General features: G+C 61.5%; 1 protein-coding gene across 6 annotated transcripts in view; it reads left to right on the forward strand.

Moving 5' to 3' along the window:
- The first annotated feature begins 13,398 nt into the window (after nucleotides 1–13,398).
- The window catches only part of MAP7D1 (MAP7 domain containing 1), a 34,842-nt gene continuing 23,852 nt past the window's right edge, over nucleotides 13,399–24,388 (forward strand). For 3 of the 6 annotated variants that reach the window (XM_044997772.1, XM_044997774.1, XM_044997777.1), the window contains exon 1: nucleotides 13,401–13,794. In XM_044997772.1, coding sequence (XP_044853707.1) covers nucleotides 13,740–13,794 — 55 coding nt within the window. In that variant the 5' untranslated portion in view covers nucleotides 13,401–13,739. Of the gene's footprint in view, nucleotides 13,795–24,388 lie in introns of all 6 variants that reach the window. The other 3 variants (XM_044997775.1, XM_044997778.1, XM_044997776.1) reach the window with 3 other exon arrangements.

The following is a 24,388-nucleotide window of genomic DNA, read 5'->3' on the forward strand; positions in this document are numbered from 1 at the left end:
CCGGGAGTGCCACACCAGGGTAGGGCTGCCCTCAGGCCCGGCAGGGATGGATGGGGCTGGCTGTGTGGTCACTAGACTGGCACGCCCGTCCCTCCGACACACACGGCCCGCCCTAGCCCTGCCCTCCGTTGATTTCTCTATGTTAGCAGGGGTGGAGCAGGGCACTGGGTGGGGGAAGACCATTTGGGGCATGGCACGGGGGGGCAGTTTGGCCCCTGGCATGCGGGGGGACAATTCTTAGCCCTGGCACCCGGTGTGGGCATTGCCCAGCCCCGCTGCCTTCGCGGCTGCTCCCTCTGCGGCTCTGTAAGTTACTGAGGCGGCGACTGAGCTGCAGCTGTGGGGAGCGGGGTCTGGGCTGAGCCATAGGGAGTCTCACGCCAGCCTCGGTCCTGTCTGCAGGGGAAGGATGGCGCAGGGCCCTGGCTGTGCCTGGGCTGCCATGGGGCTGGAGCGAGCATGGACCCAACTCCGCCTTCCACGCAGCGGGGTAACGAAAGGGACCCGGCGGGGCCTTTGCCAAGGGCTTGGGCCTGCCCGGTGTGGGCTGGCAGGGCTGGTTGGACAATGCCATGGCACAGCTCTGTGCTCCTGCATCCCAGGCGGTGCAGCCCCCTTCCTGGCAGGAGCAGCTGGGGCCAGGCGATGGCCAGCTCCAGGGATGCCCCCTCCCCTCTGTGCCAGGCCCTGTGTGGGGACAGGTCAGGCTACACCAGCCTCTGCCCCTTGCCACAGGGACTTTCCCAAGGATGAGGGCTGCAGACCCCAGTGCGTCGGGGCCTGTGGCTGATCTCCTGCCAAACGGCTCAGGGCTGGGGCTTGTGGGCAGAGAAGTGGGAGGCCGGGGCTCCTTGCTCAGCTCTCCCCAGACTCCGGGCCTGGGTACCCACCGGGCGTACGGTGCCACGCAGGGAGCAGCGGCACTGGGGGCCACGTGGTGGAGGCAGATGCTGTCCCTGGGATGGAGCCGGCTCTCCTACGGCACTTTCCATCTGAGCGGCCTGGGGTGCTGCCCAGCTCCCTCTGGGTGCCGTGAAAGGCTGCCGCAGGATCCTTTCGCTCCCCCACGGAAATGCAGCTGCCTCTGGGGTGTGCCATGGAAGTTGCTTAATGGCACACAGCAAATGCTGCCCAGCCGGTCAGGGCGGGGAGTGACGCTTGGTGCTGGATCCCATGGGAGGGCTCCTGGGGATTGGGTTGGCAGAGCAGAGTGAGCGGAGTGGAGTTTGGGTGAGTCACCTGGTGGGACACCTGAACCCTACTGAAAGGGCCCTGGGCCCTGCTGGCTGGACCGACGGCCCCGGGGTGATGCAGGAGGGGCATGGGGGGAGTGCTGGGGTGAAGGCTGGGGCAGTCTGGCCCTGCAGCCCAAACCTGCCCTCACTCCAGAGAAACCAGTCAGCCAAGTGGGGTTGAGCCCCGTGCTGCCAGGGCGTCTGAGTGCAGCCAGCCCCAGAGCTGCCTCTCCTCCAGGGTGATGGGAAATGGGGCGTGTGCATGGCTGTGACCAGTTGTGTGAGTAGCACTGGGTGTGTGGATGAACGTGTATGCACGTGGGTGCACAAGGGTGTCAGAGGTTGTGAGTCTGTGTGTCAGTGCCGCCAGCATCTGTTCCACCAGCAAACTGAAGATAAGCCCTGGCGTTTCCAGCCGCTGCCTTTGGCTCTAGGGAGTGATACAAGCTGCCTGCCTGCGGGAGTCCTTCCCCAGCCGCCCAGGTACGAGGGTGCCCCTGGGAACCGGACAGGCACCGTGGGCCCGAGAAGCAGGTAGAGCCATAGGACAAGCAGAGTTCTGAGCTAGGGTCCTGCCACGCCAGCTGCAGAGCAGTACTCGGGTACCGCCCCCAGCACACACCCCCAGCACTGGGCCAGTGGCACCGGCTCTGGGTTCCCTGGCACTGGTGGCAGGGTGAGAGCCCAGCCTGAGCTGAATGTGCTGGGAATTCACGCTGGGCCATGGACTCCAGGTGGGCGAGGGCAGGGCAGAGAGTGAGGGGCCGGCCCTGCTGCAGATTCCCAAGGGATGCACTGTCCTTGCTGCGTAGGGAGCTGCTCCCCCAGGCGGTGGACAAGGGGGGTCAGGCAGGAGGCCAGTAACGATTGCGGGGTCTGGTGACAAGGAGTAGGGAGCGTGCCAGGCTGGATCGGGGCCAAGGAGTCACCAGGGCCTGCTCTGGGATCCCTCCAGCCCAACTCCAGGCCCTGACGGGCAGGATCCCCTCCCCCGGCCCTAGAGAAGCCCAGGAGTGCTGTGGAGCAATGGCCCAGAGGGAGCGGGTGCCCTTCTCAGGGCAGGGGCGCTGGAGGGGAGAGAGAGCCCAGCTAAGTGGGCACAGAGGGCGAGAGCTGAGGGAGAAGCTGGCGGAGCTAATGCTGTTGCTGTAAGCTTTGCCCAACAAGGCTGGCACACTGGCTTCCCGCACAGGCCATGATGAGATCACACTGAGATGCTAATGATAGGTGCTGCCCAGCGTCATCACAGAGCTGGGTGTGTGGCCACGCCGGGGCGGGGTAGGAGCGGCCAGCTGGTCCCTTTGTCCCCCCACACACACATGGTGAAACTCACACGCCAGGGGTGACTCGGCCTCCCAGCCACCCACAGCCACAGCTGGATGCTCGCCACATCCCTGGCTGAGGCTACGGCAGAGCAGAACCCACAGCAGCAGCCACCCCGATCCTTATCCACTCCCTCTATCGATCCCCATCCACCCCCATCTATCTATTTATCTACCTATCCCATCCACCCCCTATCTATCTATCCCCCAGCTCAGGGATGAAAGGGACAGTGATCGCTGGGATGAATGGGCTGGGCCTCTCAGCTCTGGGATGGAGTTGTATGAGTGTCAGGGGCTCTGGGATGGAGCTGTATGTGTGTCGGGCTCTGGGATCGAGCTTTATGCGTGCCAGGGGCTCTGGGATGGAGCTGCATGAGTGTTAGGGGCTCTGGGATGGAGCTGTGTGCATGTCAGGGGCTCTGGGATGGAGCTCTATGCGTGTCAGGGGCTCTGGGTGGCTCTGGGATGGAGCTGTATGTGTGTCGGGCTCAGGGATGGGGAGCTGTATGTGTGTCAGGCTCTGGGATGGAGCTGTGTGCGTGTTGGGCTCTGGGATGGAGCTGTATGCATGTCAGAGGCTCTGGGATGGAGCTGTATGTGTGTCGGGCTCAGGGATGGAGCTGTATGTGTGTCGGGCTCTGGGATGGAGCTGTGTGCGTGTCAGGGGCTCTGGGATGGAGTTGTATGCGTGTCAGGGGCTCTGGGATGGAGCTGTATGTGTGTCGGGCTCTGGGATGGAGCTGTATGTGTGTCGGGCTCAGGGATGGAGCTGTATGTGTGTCGGGCTCTGGGATGGAGCTGTGTGCGTGTTGGGCTCTGGGTGGCTCTGGGATGGAGCTTTATGTGTGCCAGGGGCTCTGGGATGGAGCTGTATGTGTGTCGGGCTCTGGGATGGAGCTGTGTGCGTGTCAGGGGCTCTGGGATGGAGCTGTGTGCCTGTCAGGGGCTCTGCTGGGTGTTGGCTACAAGAGGAGAGTGACCAGCAGCCCCGGGCACTGGCAGGCAGAGGGAAAGAGCCCTAGTGAGTACTTTGCTCGATGATCTCAGCACCGCCTGATGTTTGCCCCGACCTCCTTCCTGTTTGTTTTTGGCTCAGAGCACAAGGCCGGGGACCCGTCCGGACACAGCCAACGTGCCCAGCTCATCAGCCGGCTCTAGACTTTGCTCCAACACTGCTGATGAGACAGCGCAGCCCCAGAGGCCGACTCCTGTGTGTGGGCAGGGGGGTCGTTCCGCTGTGAGCCGCTCCCCCTGATTGCTGAGGGCTAGAGAGGGGAACGGGCCCTTTGCCCCTGCACTCCCTCCAGCCCCCTTTAGGAACCTGTGCTGTGTCCCAGGCTCGGGCCTGCCCAGCTCCGGGGGCTCAGGAGTGTATCGGCAGGAGGTGACCAGGAAAGAGCAATGCTCCGTATGAATAAAGCCCCAAACGCAGCGGCCCTCCCTGAGTGCGTCCCCTGCTCCTGCTGGCACACACAGATTGAGTGAGCAAGGACCGCCAGGCTCGGCCCAAAGCCACAATTCAGCGGCACAGGCAGGCGCAGCCTGGGCTGGCAGCTCGAGCCACCTTGCGCCTGATCTGTACCCCGAATCCATCCCAGTTTGGTGCCTCTCCCTTGCTGGCACGGCACTGGGCCAATTCACAGCAGAGACCCACGGGTCACCCCATCCGCACACGCTCTCACTGGCTGCTGGCACCCTGAGGCACTGGGCACCTAGCAACCACTAATGAACAGTAGGTGCTGAGCACCCGTGGGCACCGCAGCTCCCGCAGACTGCAGCATTCCAGGGGCCGGAGCGGGAGCAGCGATCCATGTGCAAAGCTGCCTCTGGGATCATATCCCCATCTTCCCGGTCAGATCCCACTGGGAAAAGGTGGGGGGACTTTGCCTGTAACCCCCACACATACCCATGCCCAGAGACAGCCGCCTCCCAGGTCTCAAGGTCGAGCTGCCTTGTGGTTGAGCTCTGCACTCGGTGCAGAGGAGAATGAGGAACACGCTGTCTCTGCCTTGAGGACTAGGGACTCTCTGCTGGGCCAGCTTAGCACGTGCAGACACAATCATAATTAACTCATAGATTTTTCCATAAGGATTGGGAGGCTGGTTGCTCCCAGTATCCACAGGAACCAGCAAAAAGCAAGCGATACAGCAGTGACTTAATCTGCAGAGGAGCGATCAATACGTACTGAGGTTATTATACAAGCGTATTGACCGTCCCGGGGTCGCGGAGGGCTCTGCGCACTTGCTCCTCTTTGCTCTTGCTCCATCTACATTGTAGTTTTCCACTTGGGCGTTCTCAGAATGACAGTTCCCAGAGTAACCAGAATCCCACTTCTCTGGGGACTGATGCTCCAGAGACCCACTGGCCAGTGGGGCAGAGGGCAGTGCAGGAGAGGGGCAGCTTAGGGAACGTGGTTCTTTGTGTTACGTTGCTGTCCGGTCAGGAACACTGCCTCTTCCCAGGAACAGGGCAAGAAATAACAGTTTGGTGGGTCCCAAAACACCGTCTGGCAAGGAAGGCAGGAGTGCGGGTCCTGTGGCAGATCACACACGGACTGCCAAGGCAGAGGGCCCCAGGCTGCCTCATGCACAGGGAAGGGGACCCAGCTCACCTCACATTGTCTCTGGGGTAAGGAAGAGGTGACAACTGGGGGAGCTGCGTGTATGAATTGTCGGTGAGATTCAGAACTCTCTCTGTGCTGCCAACGCCACTGGGAAGGGGGAGGGAACTAGCTGCCTTCGTTGTTGCCTCTTTACCTCCATGTTGGACTGAAATTCCAAGGGGACTGGTAGAGGGCTGCCAACAGAGGGTCGTTAACTTGGGATGCTCCTCCATTCTAATACACACATGCCAGGCAGGAGACTGGCTCCCATCCAGGGGAACTGGTCTGCCAGGGGAGAAGGCACCTGGCAAGGAAGCCTCCTGGTCAGGGCTGGTGATCACCTGTCGACTCGGATCCAGGAGTCACTGGACCAAGGGACTGAAAGGTTATAAAAGGAAGTGATGGGGCTTAACCCCCATTACCTGCTGGGCAAAGGAAAGAACTCCAATCAGTCATGCTCTGCACCTGGCGGGCTGAGGAACTGATGTCTTCTGGCCTGAGGAGGTGGAGCTAGGCTGATAAGGAGCTGGGGTGCTCAGCTGAACAGAGAGGACCTAGGAGGAAGGAAGATCCCCCCCTCCCTGAGAAGGCCGGAGTTGGCAGGCTGAGGAAGGCGGTAGGGTCAGAACTGATCCCTGTGGTGGGCCTTGGAAAGGGGTCAGGGCAGGACTCTGGTAGGAAGAGAAGCCTCTGGGGGGCCAGGGAGGCTCCTGGGGGGAGCTCTGAGACAGGGTTTGTAAGTGGAAGCAGAAGAGAAGGTTGCAGTAGCCCAAGGGGGCAGAAGAATTATTCAGACTTGTTTGGGTTGCCATTTGGTTACCCCAGAAGGGGCTTGAACATAATGTGTGTTGGCTGGAGGACACCGGTGACATTACGCCTGGCCACAAAGGGGTGCTCCACGGGTGTGTCCTCACAAAGGACTTATGGGGGGAGGGACAGACTAACAGCTCCCTAGGAAGCATGGGGCAGGAGACGGGGAGGCCGTGGGCTGGCTGAGGCCAGAGGAGGTGAGCTGGTGGGAGAAGGCTCCATGTCTCACAACCCAGCCACGCATTGCAGCAGGAGGACCCTGAATGGCAGAGGAGCCTGACCCCAGCCCAAAGAATGCTCTGGAGTGTGGGGGGGGGAACTGAGGCAGGGCAATGCAGGTAGGGTTTCTGATGTTTGCATCGCTCTGTGTATTTCTTATACTACTAAGTAAAGAGCAGCGGTGGTTCAGAGTCTGGCGCAAAGTGTGTGCGAGGCGTTGACACCTACCACCTGCCCAGCTGGAGAGGCGATGCAGCAGGCTCACAGGTGGGGCTCTGGTATAGAGCGTGTGTATCAGCTGTGGGAGGCTCCAGGGGCCCGGCAGTGGACTGCATGGCCATAGCTCTCAGGATGGGGTGCTGGACAGAAGATCTGCACCCCAGGAGTGTGCCCAGAGGCCCTCACGTAGGAACAGTGCTTGGACTCCGTTCAGACTGCAGAGGCTTGAAACACCCAGGATCCAGAATCTGTCTCCTCTCCTAGCAGGCCGGTGAGTGGCTAAGAAGGGGTGCTCAGCTGGAGCCATGACAGCGAAGCACCCCTACGCCCCTTCCATAGCACACTCCCTCCCCCATTGCCCAGGCTCCGTATCCCCTGGCATATGGAAGGAGTCTCCGGGGGTGGTGCATTATGGGGATGCTAAGGAAAGGGGGGCTGGCTGGGGCCCTGAATCCAGAGAGAGGAGCCGGACCAGGCCTGGGGGAGGAGAGTGTGGAAGAGTGAGGCCCTGGGTCTGCAATAGGTCGGGCCGATGATCCTGTCCTCAGGGCCGGGGGAGACAGAGGGGTGGGAGATGCCAGCTCTCCTGCCCCACTCTGACTGCATCCAGCCAGGAGCCTGCCCCCTGGGGTGGGAGCTGAGCCCCAGCTGCTTTACATCCTCCCCCACCCTCTGCCTCCATTCCTAGCAGACCCCATGTGAGAGCTGAGCCATCGTGGTTCGAATCCCCTCCCCCCATTCCTCCCAGCAACCCCCCGCCGTCCCAGAAGCTCAGTGTGTCCGAGTCAGCCTGGCCACAGAGGAGGGGGAAGGAAGGACCCCTGCCCCAAGGCTGGCAACCCCCAGGCTGAGAGCCGCTGGAGAATCCCAGAGCACCACGGAGCGCTGCTGGGAGCAGCCCCAATCCCTGTCCTCTGATTGTGGCTGGGGGATGCAAAGCCCCATCGCAGGGGCAGGGGCAGGGGCAGGGGCAGGGTGGGGGGTTACTCCGGAGATGCAGGGAGGGGAGGGGTCTCCTTGCTCCCATTGTGTCCCCGAATGACCCCTCCACAAGTGCCATTGCCTCACCAAGCAAAAATGCCTTTGAGAGCTGCCTGGCCGTCTTGTCTGTGGCCGCCTGCGAGGTCTCTGCTGAGCAGCCCCGTCTGGACTCCGCTGGAGGTCCCTTGTCCTATGCCATTTGTCATGGAAATGGAAGGGTGTGGGGGGGCTGCTGGAGACCCCCGGAAGGGGAGTGACAATACAGCGGCTCGCTGGGCCGCTCAGTCATGCAGAGCCAGCGGCTGCAGGCGCAGCCAGGGCTGGCTGGGCAAAGGCGGTAGCTACCCAGCCGTTCTGGGAGCTGCCCTGTTGGTGTATGCGGGGGGCGGGGGGGTCCTCCTCTAAAGCCAGGCTGGGCACAGGGAACAATCCTGCCCTGCTCGGCCTGGCGCTTCTCTGACCTTGTGAGCCACCGCTGGGCATTGGAAGGCAGCGTCCCCATCCTAGTGGCTGCTGTTTGCCCTCTGAGTCCACCGTGCCCCTGCTCACCCCGGCCAGCCGGGCACTGGAGCTCTGACTGGCGGATAGGGGACCGGTCACTAGCAGGGCCACTGGGAAATTGTCCCCTGGATATTTTGGGCCTATTTCCCCCTCCCACTCCAAGTGTCTGCAGGTTTATTCTGAGCATGATGCCAGCACGTGGTGAGGGAGGGTCCTGCCCCCTTGTGCCTCCTGCTCCTTGATGCTGAGAGCACTCCCCCTCCCCCAACCCACCAGCAGGGGCCTGTGTGAGACCGTTAGCATCTGTCTCCTCCTGCCCCAGGGGCTCTGCCGCGGGCACAGGCTGGCTGGGAGCTGCCCCAGGCTCTGTGCCTGAGCTCCGCACACTCCTGGCACGCAGCTGCCCCTCTGCAGGATCGGGCTGAGTGGCTCCCTTCACTCCCCTTCTGTTGTACAACATTCCTCAGTGTGGAGTCAGCCGGGAGGGTGAGGACAGATGGGGTTTCGGGGAAACCTTGGCCCTGCGCTGAGCTGGGCGAAAAGCCCCAGGGCTGGGAACGGGATGCCAAGTGCTGGGCTCAGCCCTGGGCTAGGAGCTCAGCTTAGCAATCCTCCCCACGACCCCACGGCTGCCTCCCTTCCACTCTCTCGCTTTCCAGTCACTCCTCGGTGTCAGTGTCTTTATTGCCCTGACGGGCGAGACCAGCCTTGCCAGCGCCAATATATCGAGGAGCTGAGCCCAGGAAGGGCTCCTGGCGAGCACAGGCTGGATGGGCTCTGTCCCACGCCAGCCTTTCCTGCAGTGCGGGCTGTCCGTGTCCGGCGCTCAGCTTCGCGGCCTCCTCTCCCTCCTTGTCAAGGCAGAGGCTGGCAGAGAGGGCTGGATCCCAGCATGCTCTGCTCTACTCGGAGCCAAGATGGATGCTGCCCAGTGGGATCTGCGGGGCCGTCCCTCTGAACGGGCGGCTGCCCCGCATTCCATTCCTGGCACTCCGGGCGCGGCCCTCGGCTTCCTGCTCTTGCCAAACTGGCCCCGGGTTAGCCAGCCCATTGGGGCCACCAGGCTCCCCGGCCCCTGAGTCACTCCTGGCATTCCCGGAGAGGGGAGGGTTTGGGAAAACCGTTTGGCAGTGGGTCGAGACAGGCAGCCTGGCTCTGAGAGCTCGATAGAGGGGCCCTGCTCTTCTGGGTGATGGCAGGGTGAGGACAGAAGATCGAATTACAGGCAAAGTTCCTTATTGCTAAATTGCTCCTCGTTGATGGGCAGCCAGTTGGCTAAAGGAAGGATGCGCTTTGCTGGGCAATGGGCTGATCCCAGAGGCTAGCGGCCAGGAAGCCCGTCGGCTCCTTCCCCCGGAAGGGACTGTTCCCTCCAGTCTATTCCCCATTGCTGCTTCTGACCATGTGGGTGAGCATGTGATAATGGTGGTTGCAGCCCCTGTGTTTGCAGATCCCATTGGGGAGCGAAGCCCTGAACCCCAGAGCAGCCACCAGCTACTGAGCCCCGACTTCCCCACTGACCCCAAGCAGCAGCAGGCCAGGTCCTTGCATCCATCCGCCTTGCCCAAGCCCCCTTGGCTTCCACGCTGGATGGGCTGCTTTCCCCATCTTCTCCCAGCTCCTCCCTGCTGCCGGATTCCTGCCCGCACATCCGAGTGCTGGCACCGGAGCCCTTCCTTAAACATGCAAATAGCACCGGAATTCGCAGTCCCCAGCGAGATGCTGCTAATCCCCCCACAATGCTGCCAGTTGATAATCTGACCTCAAAGAGCCACAGGCAGTTTAGCTGAACAATGTATTGAATCTAACGATTCCCTGGGCCAGGCAAGCGGCCTATTGAGCACAGCTCTACCCCTGCAGCACAATCAATAGGCTGATCCCACTGAGCCACTGGCGGCTTCAAAACACAGATTGAAGGGGCTAGTGGGTGTTGGGTTTTTTTTTTAATCTTTCACTTTATTCTGCACATTCCTGGCTGGATTCCAATGAGGGTAATTAGGTTCTGCAGGCAGAATGTAGCAGAGGTGGCTCCTTCTCCAGCCAACTGTTATACAGCGCCGCTGTGAGTGAGCGTCCACCCAGAGCAGTGTGCGTGGGGCCAGCAAACGTGAGCAGCCCTCCTGGTGCCGCAGTCAGAGACAAGCTGGGTGTGCAGGGTGGTGCCCACTGAGTCATTCTCACTGAGCCAGAGCCTCAGCTGGTGCAAATCTGTCACCCCCTTAAAGTCAGTGATTTACACCCTACAAGTATCTGACCCCTGGGCTGCAGCAAAAAACATCCAGGAGCTGCTTCATTAGAGTCCCTCCTCCCTCAGTGACCCTGTTCCTCCCCCAGCCCCATACGCCCAAAGGGACCTGTATTGGTGGCATGGCCGGGCGGGACAGAGCCCAGCGAGCGAGTCTAGACTGGGGGCAAGGGGGCCAGCTGGAGAGCCCGGTGATGCTCCCTCTGCCTGTTTGAGGGGTGCTCGTGCTGGATTGAACCCTCTCCTCTCTGGTGCAGGCCCAAGCAGTGCCAAGTACAGAGCTCCAGGGAAAGTTAGGGTACCTCTGCAGGAGACGCTGCTCCTGTTTTAACGAACATGACCAGAAATGTGTCCGGGAGCATCTAGACTGGCATGCAGCATCGCGTTAGCTGCAAACTAATTAAAACAGCCAAGCACAAGCTCTCATTTAGGCCCTGCATGTGTTCAGGACCCAGCCACCAGCCCCAACAAGGTGGGGGGGGGACATTGTGGGGGTCCCACTAGTAACAGGACTGAGACCCATGAGGCTCATTGCACGCAGGGCCCCCCGCCAAACAGCCATCACATGGTAACGACTTTAGGCTGCTGCTGACCTGGTGTGTACTCGGGTCAGTGATGTAGGGACAGAAAGGCTCGTTACCTCTTGTGATGCTCCTCTGAGCCAGCTATGTCCATCGGCCCCTCTTAGAGCTTTGTGGCCTCCACTGAGTGTGGGAAGCCACAATTGTGACTAGGTTGTGGTTGGAAGCAGGAGACCTGGCATGGACAAACGTCCAGGATCCAGGTGCTACCTGGAGCAGTCCCTTCCCCCTTTGGGACGGGCGGGATGATTATTGGTGCAGTCGGGTTAAAGAAGTATGGGCTGGATGAATGACTATACGGTGGATAGAAAGCTGGCTAGATGGTCGGGCTCAACGGGTAGTGATCAACGGCTCCATGTCTAGTTGGCAGCTGGTTTCAAGCAGAGTGCCCCAATGGTCGGTCCTGGGGCCGGTTTTGTTCAATATCTTCATTAATGATCTGGAGAATGGTGTGGACTGCACTCTCAGCAAGTTTGCAGATGACACTAAACTGGGACGAGTGGTAGATATGCTGGAGGGTAGCGACAGGATACAGAGAGACCTAGACAAATTAGAGGATTGGGCCAAAAGAAACCTGATGAGGTTCAACAAGGACAAGTGCAGAGTCCTGCACTTAGGACGGAAGAATCCCATGCACTGCTACAGACTAGGGACCGAGTGGCTAGGCAGCAGTTCTGCAGAAAAGGACCTAGGGGTTACAGTGGATGAGAAGCTGGATATGAGTCAACAGTGTGCCCTTGTTGCCAAGAAGACTAATGGCATTTTGGACTGTACAAATAGGGGCATTGCCAGCAGATCGAGGGATGTGATCATTCCCCTCTATTCGACGTTGGTGAGGCCTCATCTGGAGTACTGTGTCCAGTTTTGGGCCCCACACTACAAGAAGGATGTGGAAAAATTGGAAGGAGTCCAGCGGAGGGCAACAAAAAAAATTAGGGGGCTGTAGCACATGACTTATGAGGAGAGGCTGAGGGAACTGGGAATTTTTAGTCTGTAGAAGAGAAGAATGAGGGGGGATTTGATAGCTGCTTTCAACTACCTGAAGGGGGTGTCCAAAGGGGATAGATCTAGACTGTTCTCAGTGGTACCCGATGGCAGAACAAGGAGTAATGGTCTCAAGTTGCAGTGGGGGAGGTTTAGGTTGGATATTAGGAAAAACTTTTTCACTAGGAGGGTGGTGAAGCACTGGAATGGGTTACCTAGGGAGGTGGTGGAATCTCCACCCTTAGAGGTTTTTAAGGCCCGGCTTGACAAAGCCCTGGCTGGGATGATATACTTGGGAATTGGTCCTGCTCTGAGCAGGGGGTGGACTAGGTGACCTTCTGAGGTCCCTTCCAACCCGGATAGTCTGATTCTATAAGCCCCTGGGGCCCCCAGCAAGGAGCAGGCTCAGTTGGTAGCAGGACCCTGTGCTGCAGAGGGAGGCACCCCAGCCTTTGTGGGAGACACGAACCTGAGGTCCCAGCTGCTAGCCGCTGGGGGCTGCCCCAGAGGGGGCTGCATTGCAGTGGTGGGTGAGAGATACAGGCCCTGATCCCCATCACCTTCTCAGGCCAAAGGAGTTTTGTCAGACAAAAGGGCTGAGTTTAGAAGAGTGGGTGGCTGCGGAGCACCCTGGGCTCCCGGGGGTAAGCGGGAGGGGAAAGTGTAGGAGCACATTGAGATGGGAATGAAAGGTCCCATCACCCTTCCCCTCATATAAGGGAAACACAGGGTGAGCTGAGTGCTGTTCAGAATAGGGCTGTCAGTAAGTGGCCGGTCTTCAGAGCCACGTGCAAGCGGGGAGCAACCAGGGGAGAGAAATTAGCAAGGGAGAGGCAAGAATTAAAATTGGGATTGTGATTCCTGGTCAGGAAACCAATGTCTCTGCGGGATGATTCAAACTCCAATCAATGCAACTAACTGGTCTGGCAGGTGCTATGTGTGTAATGAGCCCCAGAGCTCCATTGCAGCTGGTGACAGGGACAGCCGGCAGCAGGCGGAGAGTGAAGACAGACAGGGCAGGCGTGGAGGGGAACGCACAGGCTAGGTAGGGAAACTACTTCACCCCAGCATCGTCCCCAGGACTGAGGGACTCCCAGCATCCCCCGGCCTGGTACCTCCAGGACAGAGGGACCCCCTGCTCCCAGAATCCCCCAGCCTGGTACCTCCAGGACAGAGGGACCCCCCTGCTCCCAGCATCCCCCAGCCTGGTACCTCCAGGACAGAGGGACTCCCCCCTCCCCGCTCCCAGCATCCCCCAGCCTGGTATCTCCAGGACAGAGGGACCCCCGCTCCCAGCATCCCCTGGCTGGGTACCCCAGGACTGGAGGCCCTCTCGCTCCCAGCCTCCCACAGCCTGGGACGCTCCCCGCCCCCCGCTGCTCCTGCCCCTTCTTTCCTTTCCTAAGTGAGTCACCAGCCGCGGCTCGCCCAAGAATCCAACTTTCCCTAGATAGTCTCAGCGCGCGGCCGGACACAACCAAGAGGCGGGGGGGGGGAGGCTGATCTGCCCGGGCCCCTGCGCTCCCGCGCCGGGCACCCAGCGCGCAGACCGGGGCGCGCCGGCCCTCGGGGCAGCGCAGAGGATTTCTGCCCCCCCCCCGTCCCAGAGCAGGCGCCCCCCTGCCCCGGCCCCTCCCGGGGCGAGGCGGAGCCCCCCTCCCGGCTGGGCGCGCAGACATGGTAGGGGCCTGTCCGGGAGGCCGGGCAGGGACCGGGCTGGCTGCAGAATAGCGCCGGGGCTCGCTGCTGCCCCATCAGCTGCTGCCGCCGGCGGGGGGCGCGGGGGCCTTTGCTGGGGGAGTCTCGGTCCCCGTCCCCCGGGGCCCCGCGTCCCTTTCCCCGCAGGCGCCTGGGTCCTGCGCCCCGGGGACCGGGAACGAGCCGGGGCTGATTCCGCCCCCCCTGGAAGGGGCTGGGTCGGATCCGGGGCGGGATGAGCCTGCGGCGGAGCCAGGCGGAGCCGTGACTGGTTCGTGTCCGATCCCGCTGCTGTGTGCGGGGGGGGCACAACAGAGCGAGCCGCGCCCTCCCCCGCGCGGCATGGAGCGGCGGCCGGAGGCGCGGGAGGCCGCGGCGATGCGGCCCCGAGCCCAAGGTAAATAGCTGCGCGGGGGGGGGTCATGAGAGACTTCGCGCCCCTCCCCCGCTGGTCGGTCTCCAGCCCCCCCGGGGGGGGGTGTTTGCAGCCCGGGAGGCGAAAGCAGCGTCCAGTCGGAGCCCCCCCTCCCCCCCCAGCTCCATTGTGCGGCGCGCCCCGGCCCCTCTCTGCGGTTAACCCCCCCCCCCCCCGGCCCCAGCCCCGCAGGCTGAGCCCGGTCCCGCTCGCAGGGTGGGGGGGGAAGGAGGAAGCTCGTGGCGGTGCCTGGGGAAGGGGGTCCCCGGCCTGGCCGCCTCCCTGAGCTCCGGGAGCCGAGCGGGTCTGAACTCGCGGGTTCCTCCCCAGCGCCGGGCCCAGGCTGGAGCATCTCTCCCCTCCCCGCGCCTCTGCTGCCTGGGACCAGCCGCCTTGGCTGGCCGGGTGGCGGGGAGGGTGCTGGGCAACCGGCCGCCGGCCTTGGGCACAGTCACTCGCCCAGGCTAGCGGGGCGGGGCGGGACGGGGACCCCCAGCCGGGCTGCAGAGTGTGGGTAACCGGGGGTGCGCCACGCTGGGGCCGGGCCCGGCTCCCCGCCGCCCAAACCTGCCCGTCCGGGGGCTTCTGCGCTGGGGGTGCCACACGGCTGCGGGGAGAGGGGTGATGGGCGGCGCTCAGACCCCTTCCCTGGAGGAGGGAGTTGGGGGGGGCACAGCCCCTCCTCCAGCTGGGTAGAAACCCCTGAATTCAGCCCTAGGCCTGGGGTTTCATGGAGTCTTCCCGCAGCAGAAGCAGGCGGCTGCTGTTTTGGAGCCAGGTCCCAGAGATGTCCTAATTTAGGCCAGGCCCAGGACGGCAGCCTCGCCCTGCAGTGTTTGCAGCCCAGACGTGACTGAACCGGGCTGGGGCACAGAGACACCGGGCTCTGCAAATCAGGAGTAACAGGGAGTCCGGTGGCACCTTAAAGACTGACAGATTTATTTAGGCACAAACTTTCATGGGTAAAACACCACGCCTGGATTTTTACCCACGAAAGCTTATGCCCAAATACATCTGTGAGTCTTTAAGGTGCCACCAGACTCCTCGTTGTTCTTGTGGGTACAGACTAACATGGCTACCTCTCTGATACAAATCGGGAGTGACTCCTGCAGTCTGGGCCCCCCAGCTGTTGTGAATGGATGTAGCTCCCATTGGAATGAACAGGCCAGATTCATTGATCTGGACGTGGGGGCTGTGGGACTGTGATGATTTACACCAGGAGAATTGGCGCCTGAGTAGATGGTGCCAGAGGGAACCTGATTCTGCGCTCGCCTATCCTAGCGTAAATCAGGAGTCACTCTGGGGAAACAGACAAGTCTAAGCAGGGTTCGGGGAGAATTGGGCCCCTGGGGGTGCGGGTCCCTCTGAACGACCAGCTCCTGCCGGCATCCCAGCCCTGCAGAGCTCAGGGCCGTTTGACAGGCCGCAGGCTCTCCAGAGAGGTCTCCTCACCATCCGGGCGTGAATGATGGGTTCGTTTTCACTGGGGGGTGATGAAGGCCCAGCTGGGCAGGCAGATAGACCCAGTTGCAATGGAGGGTCCAGGGGAAGGCAGTGCCCCCTCCCTGGAGTTTTAGGGAGCAGGAGGAAAGGCGCTAACGTGGTCTCAGTAGGCCCACAGATTGCCAAGCCTGCAGCCTCTAGGAGCTAATTAGATTCACTCAAGTGGCTGCAAGATAGAAGTTGCCCTTGATGAGACCTTTCCAGACAGTAGCAGCCTCGGTCCTGCAGTGCAGAGAGGGCAGATCTTGGTGTTTCTGGGTGTGCGTGGTCCCCCGCTGTGCTGCTCCTTTGCCCACTGAGCTGCAGGGGGCATTGGGGCTGCTGTGGGTCAGGCCAGTGTTCCCCCAGGACCTGCCTGCTCCTCCTTTCCCTTTGCCTGGGGGCATCACCGGCATGGGTCCCCAGCCCTGACGCATGGTAGGGGCATGGGCCAGGCCTGAGGAGGGGTGGCACTGACATGGATCAGCTGAATCTCTTCCCCAGGTCTCATCCTCTTGCCTGCTGGCCCCCATTTCTTCAGGAGCAGAGTTGGGGTGAAGGGGGTGTTAATTTTATTCTCCCTCATCGCTGGGTTTCTCCTACCCCGCACAGGTGGCCCCTCCCCAATGCCAGCGGCTTCAGCCCCCTGGCACACAGGGTGCAGGGCACATCTGCTGGCTCATGAAATCCAGAACCGAAGCAGGCACCTGCAGGGGATTCTGTGCCCGCCCTGCCCCGTTGGTGTGCTGGCTCTGTCGCTGCTCCTCATACCCCTGCTCTGGCTGAGGGCAGAGCTGAGCCAGCCCCACTCAGAGCTTGGTTGGCACCCATGTGATTAGCTGTTGGGTCTCTGCTGAGTGCCACAGTACCCATCTCTGCAGCTTTCCCAGACCGTCCGCAGTGTCGGGCAACCAGGGTACAACGCGTCTGTCTTCTGACAATGCTCCATCTTGCTGTGGAGCTCACTGTGTCCCTGAACTGTGCTACAGCTTATCCAGACCCTGGGATTGGCTGGAGACATGGTCCTGTCTACACCACAGGGTGCAATGGTGTGCTAGCCCATAACCGGTCCCCCCAGCATGGTTACATGTGCAGCATAGCCGCCTCCTAGATTTAGTGAGGAAAGCAGGAGGCTGGTCTTATGAGTGGGAAGGCAAAAGGCCTTTCATGGTGGCTGCGGGGTGGGAGGACGTTGGGGGACAGATGCTGAGGATGCAACATCCACATGTGGTGCCTCCTGCTGCATTTCTGGGCAGGTTCATGGCATTCCCAGGTGCAGCGCTGCTCTCCCCTGGCCAGGGGTTTGCCGTCTCCCTGGTGGGTCACAGGAGCAGCCAGGCCTGAAGCTGCAGCTTTGCCCAGCGCTGCTGAATTCTCTTGCTCCGGGGCAGCCGGAGGGAGGGCAGCGGCTGGCTGGAGCTGAGTCTGCCGGAGCCAGGATTTGTTTTGGCTCCGAGTCGCTCTAAGGGGCCCAGCCAAATGCTCTTTGGCCCTGTCTGAGTTGGTATCTCCGGGTGCAGGCAGGGCAGCGCTGTGACTAAGCAGGGCTTTGTGGCAGGCCTGGCTTTCCACTGATGGAGGAAGAGGGAAGGCCCGGCAGCCCCCTCCCCCTCCCTCCCTGATGCCCTGTTGCAGGAGTGGGAGGGACAGCTGCTGTGATTCATGGAGGCCTGAGTCTGCAAGGGCCTGTGGTGGCCGTTCGGGGGGAGGGGAGGACAGTGTTGGCAGGGGAACCAGAGCCAGGGCCCTTCCGAGCTCGCTGCTGCTGGTCGCAGACAGGCGACCCGGCCTTAAATGCCGAGCTGGGGCCCTGCAGCGTTTGATAAATACTGTGTTTAAAAAGAAAACTGCAGACGTATTGTCTGGGCCTGGCTCTCGGCTCCTCCGATGGGCCTGGCTTTCCGTTGTTTATAGCTGAGCAGAACTGTTCTTTCCCTCCTGGTGATGATGTCCTGTGCCTGACGGCGTGTGCATGTGCGTGTGCTCTGGCTGGGTGGGGGCAAGTTCCCTGCCCATCCCTGGGAATAGTGCCCTGCTGCCAGACACCCAAGGGATTTTTGTGTGTCCCACCGATATGTTGGGAAGCTAGTTTGTTGTTAATCTCCTAGCAAGAAAACAATGGGAATGGGGTGGGGGGAGGGAGGGAGACAGATCCAGGTGCTAAGCCTCTGGAAGATGTGGTGAAGGTTTTGCAGCATGCCACAGTCCTGGGGACAAGTTAGCTCTTTATCGGATGTTATCGAGTTGTGTTAGGCCCGACTTTGCAGAACGGGTCTCTCTGAAGCCTGGCACGAATATCAATGAGTTTGTATTTCTGGTGGAAAGGGGTTTGTTTAAACATTTCCCCCTTTCTGTTAATTTTCGTCAGTCCAAACTGCCTGGAGAGTGGAATCGCCCTGTCTCTGCCCATTGCTCTGGCTGCGTGAAACAGCCCTGAGCCCATGGGGACGAGGAAACATGGGGTGAAATCTGGCCCCAGCTCAACTCGTTTTGCCATTGACTTCAATTAGGCTGGAATTCCACCTGGCCGAGGTGTTTACACTCCTCTGGGTGGCCTCGAGCTGGCTGGCCTGCATGGGAGGGCTGGGCATCTTCCAATTGACCTGGACAGGGGGTGGCAGAGGAACAACAGGTGCACCGTGTCCCCTAGCAAGCCAGCCGGGGTGCTGGTGGCACAGATCTAGGACAGGGCAAGCAAGGGCGGCTCTGTGAAGCCATCAGCAGAGAGACGGTAGCTAAATGCAAGCAGCTGGGTGAGGCTGGCCAAGGGCAAGGACAGAGCGGGCGCAGGCCTGTTCTGTATGGTCTCTTTCCTCTTCCCACTGGGACTGGCGGCCCAAAATGCAGAGACCTTGGGACACCAGCCGAGGCAGGGTCTCTGGAGGAAGCCAGGTCAGGGAGAGGATGGAAGAAGGTGGCGTGGGGTGGAGGCCTGGGCTTGGCCGAGGCCAGCCCGATTGCTTTTCTGAGCGATGCAACATGCAGAACTGCAGTGTGACAGCCCCGGAGTGCATCGTCCAAAAGACTTAGTGCAGCTTTCACCCCAGAGAGCTCTGCGGGGCGCCGACTCCGGGACGGGACAAGAGCCCAGTGCTGGGGAAATGGCCGGCCTAACCGCCGGGTGAAATCAGGCTCTGCGGGCTGGGTCCTGCTAGCGATCTAGAGGTTAATGCCAATGGCTTCATTTGCAGAGGTGCTGGGCTCCCCTGCTCCAGTTAGAGTCAAGGGGAGCGGCAGATGCTCAGCACCTCTGCAAATGAGGTTGCTAGGCCTGATTTCTGGAAGGAGCTGAGCTCCTAGTTAGGCACTGGGACAAGGGCCAGACTTTCAGAAGCGCCCAGCAGCAGCCATGTGGCAGTGATGGGCAGGTTTTCTCAGAGCTCAGCATCGGACTCCACCGAGGTCTGCTAGCAGTTCTGCCCATGCTGTAAGCTGCTGCTGCTGCTCAGGGCGTCCCCCCGGTTCAGGCACTTCCTCCTACCCAGCTGCTGTCACTGGCCCGATGGGTGTAAGGTCGCAGAGCGTGCCCTGGGGGTCTAGCGCTGACTCGGGGCTGGTCCAGTGCAGATATAGGCATGGAGCTTGAAAGCAGCTCAGGTTCTCTGGCCCGTTTTCCTTTATGTTTATTTTTAAATGAATTGGAAACAACCGGAGGCCCCATCCCAGCGCCGTCCTGAGATCCTGCCTCTCTGAGTTCTCCTGTCACGCCTCGCTCCACATCCTGGACACTGCCTTGTAGCATGGCTGCTCTGCCTTGGCGCTGGGGGGCCGGGTCACTACTGCAGCGAAGTATTATCAGCTCCTGCGCCGCAAGCAGGCCTCCCTTGCTCCTCAAGGATTGCTCCGGTGCGCCACAAGCTGTAGGGGTGCAGCAGGTTATCCACGGAGGGGACAGGGAGCTGGCTGAAGCCAATGGTCCCCAGTGCGTCCTCCTCTTAGAACAAGTTCTTTTGGGTTGGTCTGTAGAGCAACTGACCCTAAATCTCCTGGGTAGTCCCCAACCCCACACAGGCAGGCCGCTTGCTGTGGTGTGGCCTCCCTTACCCTATCGCAGGTCGATTTAGGGTTAGGAAGGTCTTTGGGGCAGTGTCTGTTCTCCCCTAAGCTCAGTGACAGCTCAGCAGGCTTCTGTGTGCTGGGTACAACAGCCCTCCCAGATCCCCCAAATAAGGAGCAAGCGGAAATGTGATGGGCACCGTAGGAAGCAGAGAGCCCCTTAAAATGCAGGCTGACCTGGAGAGGGCATCTGGACACCCCGCTGCCAGAGTCTGGGGAGAGCTGGGAAGCTTCAGGCTTTGGTTCCAGTCTGTTTAGCTTTTGGGTTCTCACGGGCCCGGGTTAAACCCAACCCACACCCACACCCCACCCCTGCCCTGTTTGCGCTGGGAGGATGAATGAATGCTGGGGAAGGTACTGGGGGCATGGTCTGCGGATATTCAAAAACCCGGCTGCAGCTCCCCTGCCAGGCCCAGGGGGAGGTCAGGGCTTGGGTCTGAACCTGCTGCACCCCCTTCACGCCCCAGGGCAGCTGGGAGCCAGACCCCAACGGGAGCCGCCCAGTTTTCATTTCTGAGGGTTGGAAGACGGTCCTGGAGGGATGTTGGCTTCCCCTGGGCACCGAGCCCAGGTGCTGTGGGACCGGGCTGCCAGCCCATGCCAATGACGGGGGAGGGTCGCAGTCTCTGTGTCGTGAGCGCCCCTTTGTGTGGCATCTGTCTGCGCTGGGCTGGCATGGAAGGGCAGGGGCTCCATTCAGCTCTTTGCCCTCAGACTTGTGGTGGGTGCTCTCTGGGTCGGCCATGGCTTCCTGCTGCAGGGCAGGCAGGCCTGCAGCTCTGAGCTGTCGTGGGGTGGGCGTGTGAGCGGCGGTGTGGGCAGAGGAGCAGTTGTACCTGCCAGGAGCTGCGCCGGGCGCGGGCTGCTTAGTTACTCTCTCAGGTGCTGTCATCCAGGTGTGACGGATACAGTTGTTCATGCTAATCCCCCGGAAGCTGCGTGTGTGTGAGCAATTGGGCGTGTGGCTTTGCATCATGTCTGAGACACGCTCCGCTGCTCCTGATCATCCCGTGGGAAGACAGGAAGGCTGCAGAATGGAGTCCGGGGGCTTTCCCCTCTAGGGGTCCTGACTCTGATCCGGCCCCAGGGCAGGGGCTGGCTGACTCAGAGGCAGGGAATGGGATGGGGGCTTTTCCCCTCTGAGGTGTTGGTTCCAATCTGACATCAGGTTAGTAGTGACTAGGAGTTGTTCCCACCTGATGACGGTCCGGCCTGTGTAACGTGATCCAGGTTTCTGTGGGCGCCTCGGGCAATGGACCCTAGTTGGCCGTTGCAGTGAGGAGGCCAAGGACTGAATGAGCCATGGAGATTGCACCATCCCTTACCTGCTAGAGGGCTTTCTCTGAGTCACTGAGACACATGGGCCCGAGTGGGGGTAGAGGAGGTGAATCCCTGCTGGGGATGGGGAGGGGACCCCTCTCCTGGGGCAGGCAGCAGGGTGCCTTTCTCCAGCCCCGCATGCTCCTCAACGAGGGAAGAGCCCAGGTGCGTCTGCCAGGGGCTGGACTATGGGGTACAGGCCAGCGGCCGGATTCAGAGGCACTTGCCGTGCCCTGGTGTGCTGAGCTGGGGTAGGAGCTGTGTGAGTGGCCTGGGCAGAAGCCGTGCTAACCCGGGAGGGAGCGACACACCAATGGCCTCATGCCCGAGGCCTCCGCCCAGAGCAGCAGAATCCCTCTGCTCAAGGGACAGGAGCTCTGCCGAGCCCAGCGAGGTGACTGCTTAGCTACCCGGGGTCTCAGCGTTGGGTTCTTTGTTTCATTCCCCCAAACAAATTCTTCCTCAAACAGCCCAACCCTGCAGCCTGTTGTCCGCGAGCAACAAGGACCCGGCAGTAACGAGCCAGCCCCAGCGGCTCGCGCATCTTCCAGGAACCAGCTGCACTGACCTGAGCATTCAGCTGAGTTCCCTATTGGCTCCGCTTCGTGCCCCACACCCAGGCCCTTGGCAGCGGTATCCAGCATGGCAGCGTTCAGCCGGAAATGAGCGTTGGCAGCCGGTGGCAGACCTCTCCATCCACCCTCCATGGAAGCCTGCTCTGGGATGGGGGTCCCTCTGTGCCGCTGTATGGCCCTGGATAGGGAGCTGCCGAAGCCCACGTCGGGCTGGCTGTGGACTGCACGCTGCACAGATGGGCTCTGGAAAGCTGCATTTTAACTTCCTTTGCCTGGCTCAATGCTGGGCTGCCCACCTGCTGCCCGGTAACTGGGAACCTGCTGGCGCCGTCCCATCCCAGCCGTGCACATGCAGAGACTTGGCACCCCGCCCCGCTGGCTGCCAGAGGCTCCCCGTGAGCTGTGGATGAGCTCAGCAAGGTTAGGGGTTGCAGCGCAGGGAGCTGAGTCAGCAGCAGATTGCACAAGAAAGACCCTCTCAGGAAAGCTGCGCTGGTGCCATCAGCCCGTGCACGTGTGCGCCCCCGGGGATATCGCCTGTCCTGCAGTGTTGCTCGGGAGACCGCAGGTACCCGCAGGATGGCTGCTTTTGCACTCGGGTCCCCAGGGCCCTGCTGTGTCAGTGCTGCACAAGCAGCCAAGGGGGCTCACGGAGCTGAGGGCAGAGCCTGGGGAGCCACGGATGCTTGGGAATTAGCTCCGCTTCGGTTTTGTTCAGCCGCTGCCCCGCCTGACTCTGGGCTGCCGGAGCATCCGGCGGAGACTTCTGGCTCTTCCTCTTGCCCGCTCTGGCAGGCAGTGCCGTAGGCTGGGCTTTCCACAGGCTCGTGACTGGCTGCTGGGGTTGGGGTTGGCCGGGCAGTGCCCAGGCATACGTGAAACAAGACCAGAGATCGCTCTTCATTTGCACTCCGGCAGCACCCAGGAGCTGCACCCGCGGAGCCGGGGCTCGGTGCGCTGGGTGCGATACAGAGACGACAAAGCCCCACGGCGCTTCCAGTCTAAGAGGTGGGCACCGGCAGGGCTGGGGGAGCGCCAGGACCAACGAGGTAGCAGGAGAGGCAGTGGGCTCAGTGACGTGGGCAGTGGGGTGTGGGCTGGGCTCTGCGCCGTGGCTCTGAAGGGAGCCAAGGCCGAAGCTGGAGTCCTGGCGTCTCTCCCCCTCCCAAGTGCAGAGGGAGGCAGGGGCTGCGACTGGGCTGCCCTCTCTTCGGGATCAGCCTTGCTTGGGGACGAAGGGAAGCAGGCCAGTGAGATGCAGCCCCTGGCTCGGGGCCAGGCCTGGCGTCACCACCATGCCCTGCCCTTCCTGTGCTAGGTAAGGGCGTTAGCTCAGAGCTCTGCTGGGCCCAGGCGTGTGTGAAGCCTGGATCTTCCCCTGCATAAGCTGCTGACGCTAGAAGAGACGCTGGCGGAAAGCGGGGCTGGGTGAGGGCACAGGGACCCCAGCGTGGCATGCTGTAGCCTGCTAGGGACAAGTGATGTCAGCCCAAAAGCCTGGGAAGGGGCAGGGCCCCAGGACTGTGGTGACAGGGGATACTCTGATCCTCTCTCTGTCTGGCAGCTCCCAGCAGGGCTCCTACAGAGCCAAGCACCTCCGTCCTGCTCAGCAGCCAGGCCAGGGGTGCCGCGCCCCTCCATCCTCAGGTACCCACAGGCCCCTCCTTGATCCCCAGGACAGCTCAGCCCTGAGGGGTCCCAGCGAGCATCCAGTCCATTAGCAATGTGCTTCCCAGCCTCTCTGAGCAGCTGCCCGTGTTACCAGGCTAAGGCCCCATGCCCTGCTCAGCTGCGCATGTTCGTGCCCAAAGTGAGGCGGCATGGGCACCGCAGGCAGCCAAGGAGAGAGCAAAGTGTCCCTCCGGTTGGCTTGTTGCAATGCTTTCTCGCCTAGTGTAGACGAGGCCTCGCCAACAGAGATGCCCCCAGGTGCTTGTGTGCCGTGGTGATGGCAGGATTGTGAGCTGGCTGCAGGGGTGTGTGTGTCCTGCCTTGCCCCAGTGGCTTTGACAGCAGCACTTTGCCTGTCCCGAGCATCCCTCCTGCTGTCCCCCCGCCCCGACACCACTGAGACGGGAGCGAGCAGGCCCTGCCATTCAGCGCCATGGCCCCCCTGCACGCCAGCCCCCAAGGGCTCGCCACAGCAAGCGTGGAGTTGCCTGGCATGCCCTGGAACCGCCAGTCTGCACAAGGCGAATGGGAAACACCTGTGTCTGGGGGAACGGGGGGAGAGCCTGGTTCTGCGCATGCGTGAGGGGCGTTCATCCCCTCTGGAATTCCCTCCCCGCTCGCAGGACACCCACCCTGACTGCTGTCCTGGCAGACAAACAGCGTCGGGTTTCGGGGCAGCTGCTGGGACGAGGCAGCGACAGCTGGCGACAGGCCGGGGCAGGGCTGTGCCTCAGCTGGGTCAGCTCAGGGGTCGACACAGGCGCTGAGCTGAAAGCGAGGGAGCTGGGGTCCCTAATGGCCGCCAGCAGCCTGGTCCCCATCCTACATCTTATCTCAGGCACAGCCGACACTGCCGCATGGCCTGGCCTCATGCAGCCCTGGCGCATTGGGGTCAGCGCCCCGACTGCGACCCCCCAGCCTGCTTCCTGAAGCACTGCCTGGGCTTCCCTAGGAGGGTTCCCATCTGCCCACTGGCCAAGCCTGACCCTGCCCAGCCCACGAATTCTGCAGCCCACGGCGGTTTGGCTGCAGGTCCGAGAGGCCTGAAGGGAAATCGTGTGCAGGGGGGACCCTGACGAGGGTCCGGGCTCGCAGGGGGACCCTGACTGGGCTGGGCTTTGGGCAGAGTCGCCCATCCCCCGGCCTTGCCTTGGGCACATTTGGGGATCTGGGAAAGTATTGCCATCTGCTCTGAGGCGTCATCCTGGGCTTGAAGCTTTCCCTCATCTGGTGGCTGCAGGCCCGGGTGGGGCGGGACACGGCTGCCTCTGAGAGTCTTTGTCTGGCTTGGCCATGGAGGGCCATCTGGATGTGGGTGCCCGGGGAGCTGGGACCCTGGGAGGAGGAGGGGGTGATACCCTTAACTACCCCTGGCCTGTAAATGGCCAGAGTCTCCTCGCCAGATCTGGCTCCATGTGCAGCCAAACGTGCCAGCAGCTCTGCCCTGGGGCTGCAGAGAAGGGGTGCAGTGT

This window comes from Mauremys mutica, chromosome 23 (assembly GCF_020497125.1).
Source record: "Mauremys mutica isolate MM-2020 ecotype Southern chromosome 23, ASM2049712v1, whole genome shotgun sequence".
NCBI lineage: Eukaryota > Metazoa > Chordata > Testudines > Geoemydidae > Mauremys > Mauremys mutica.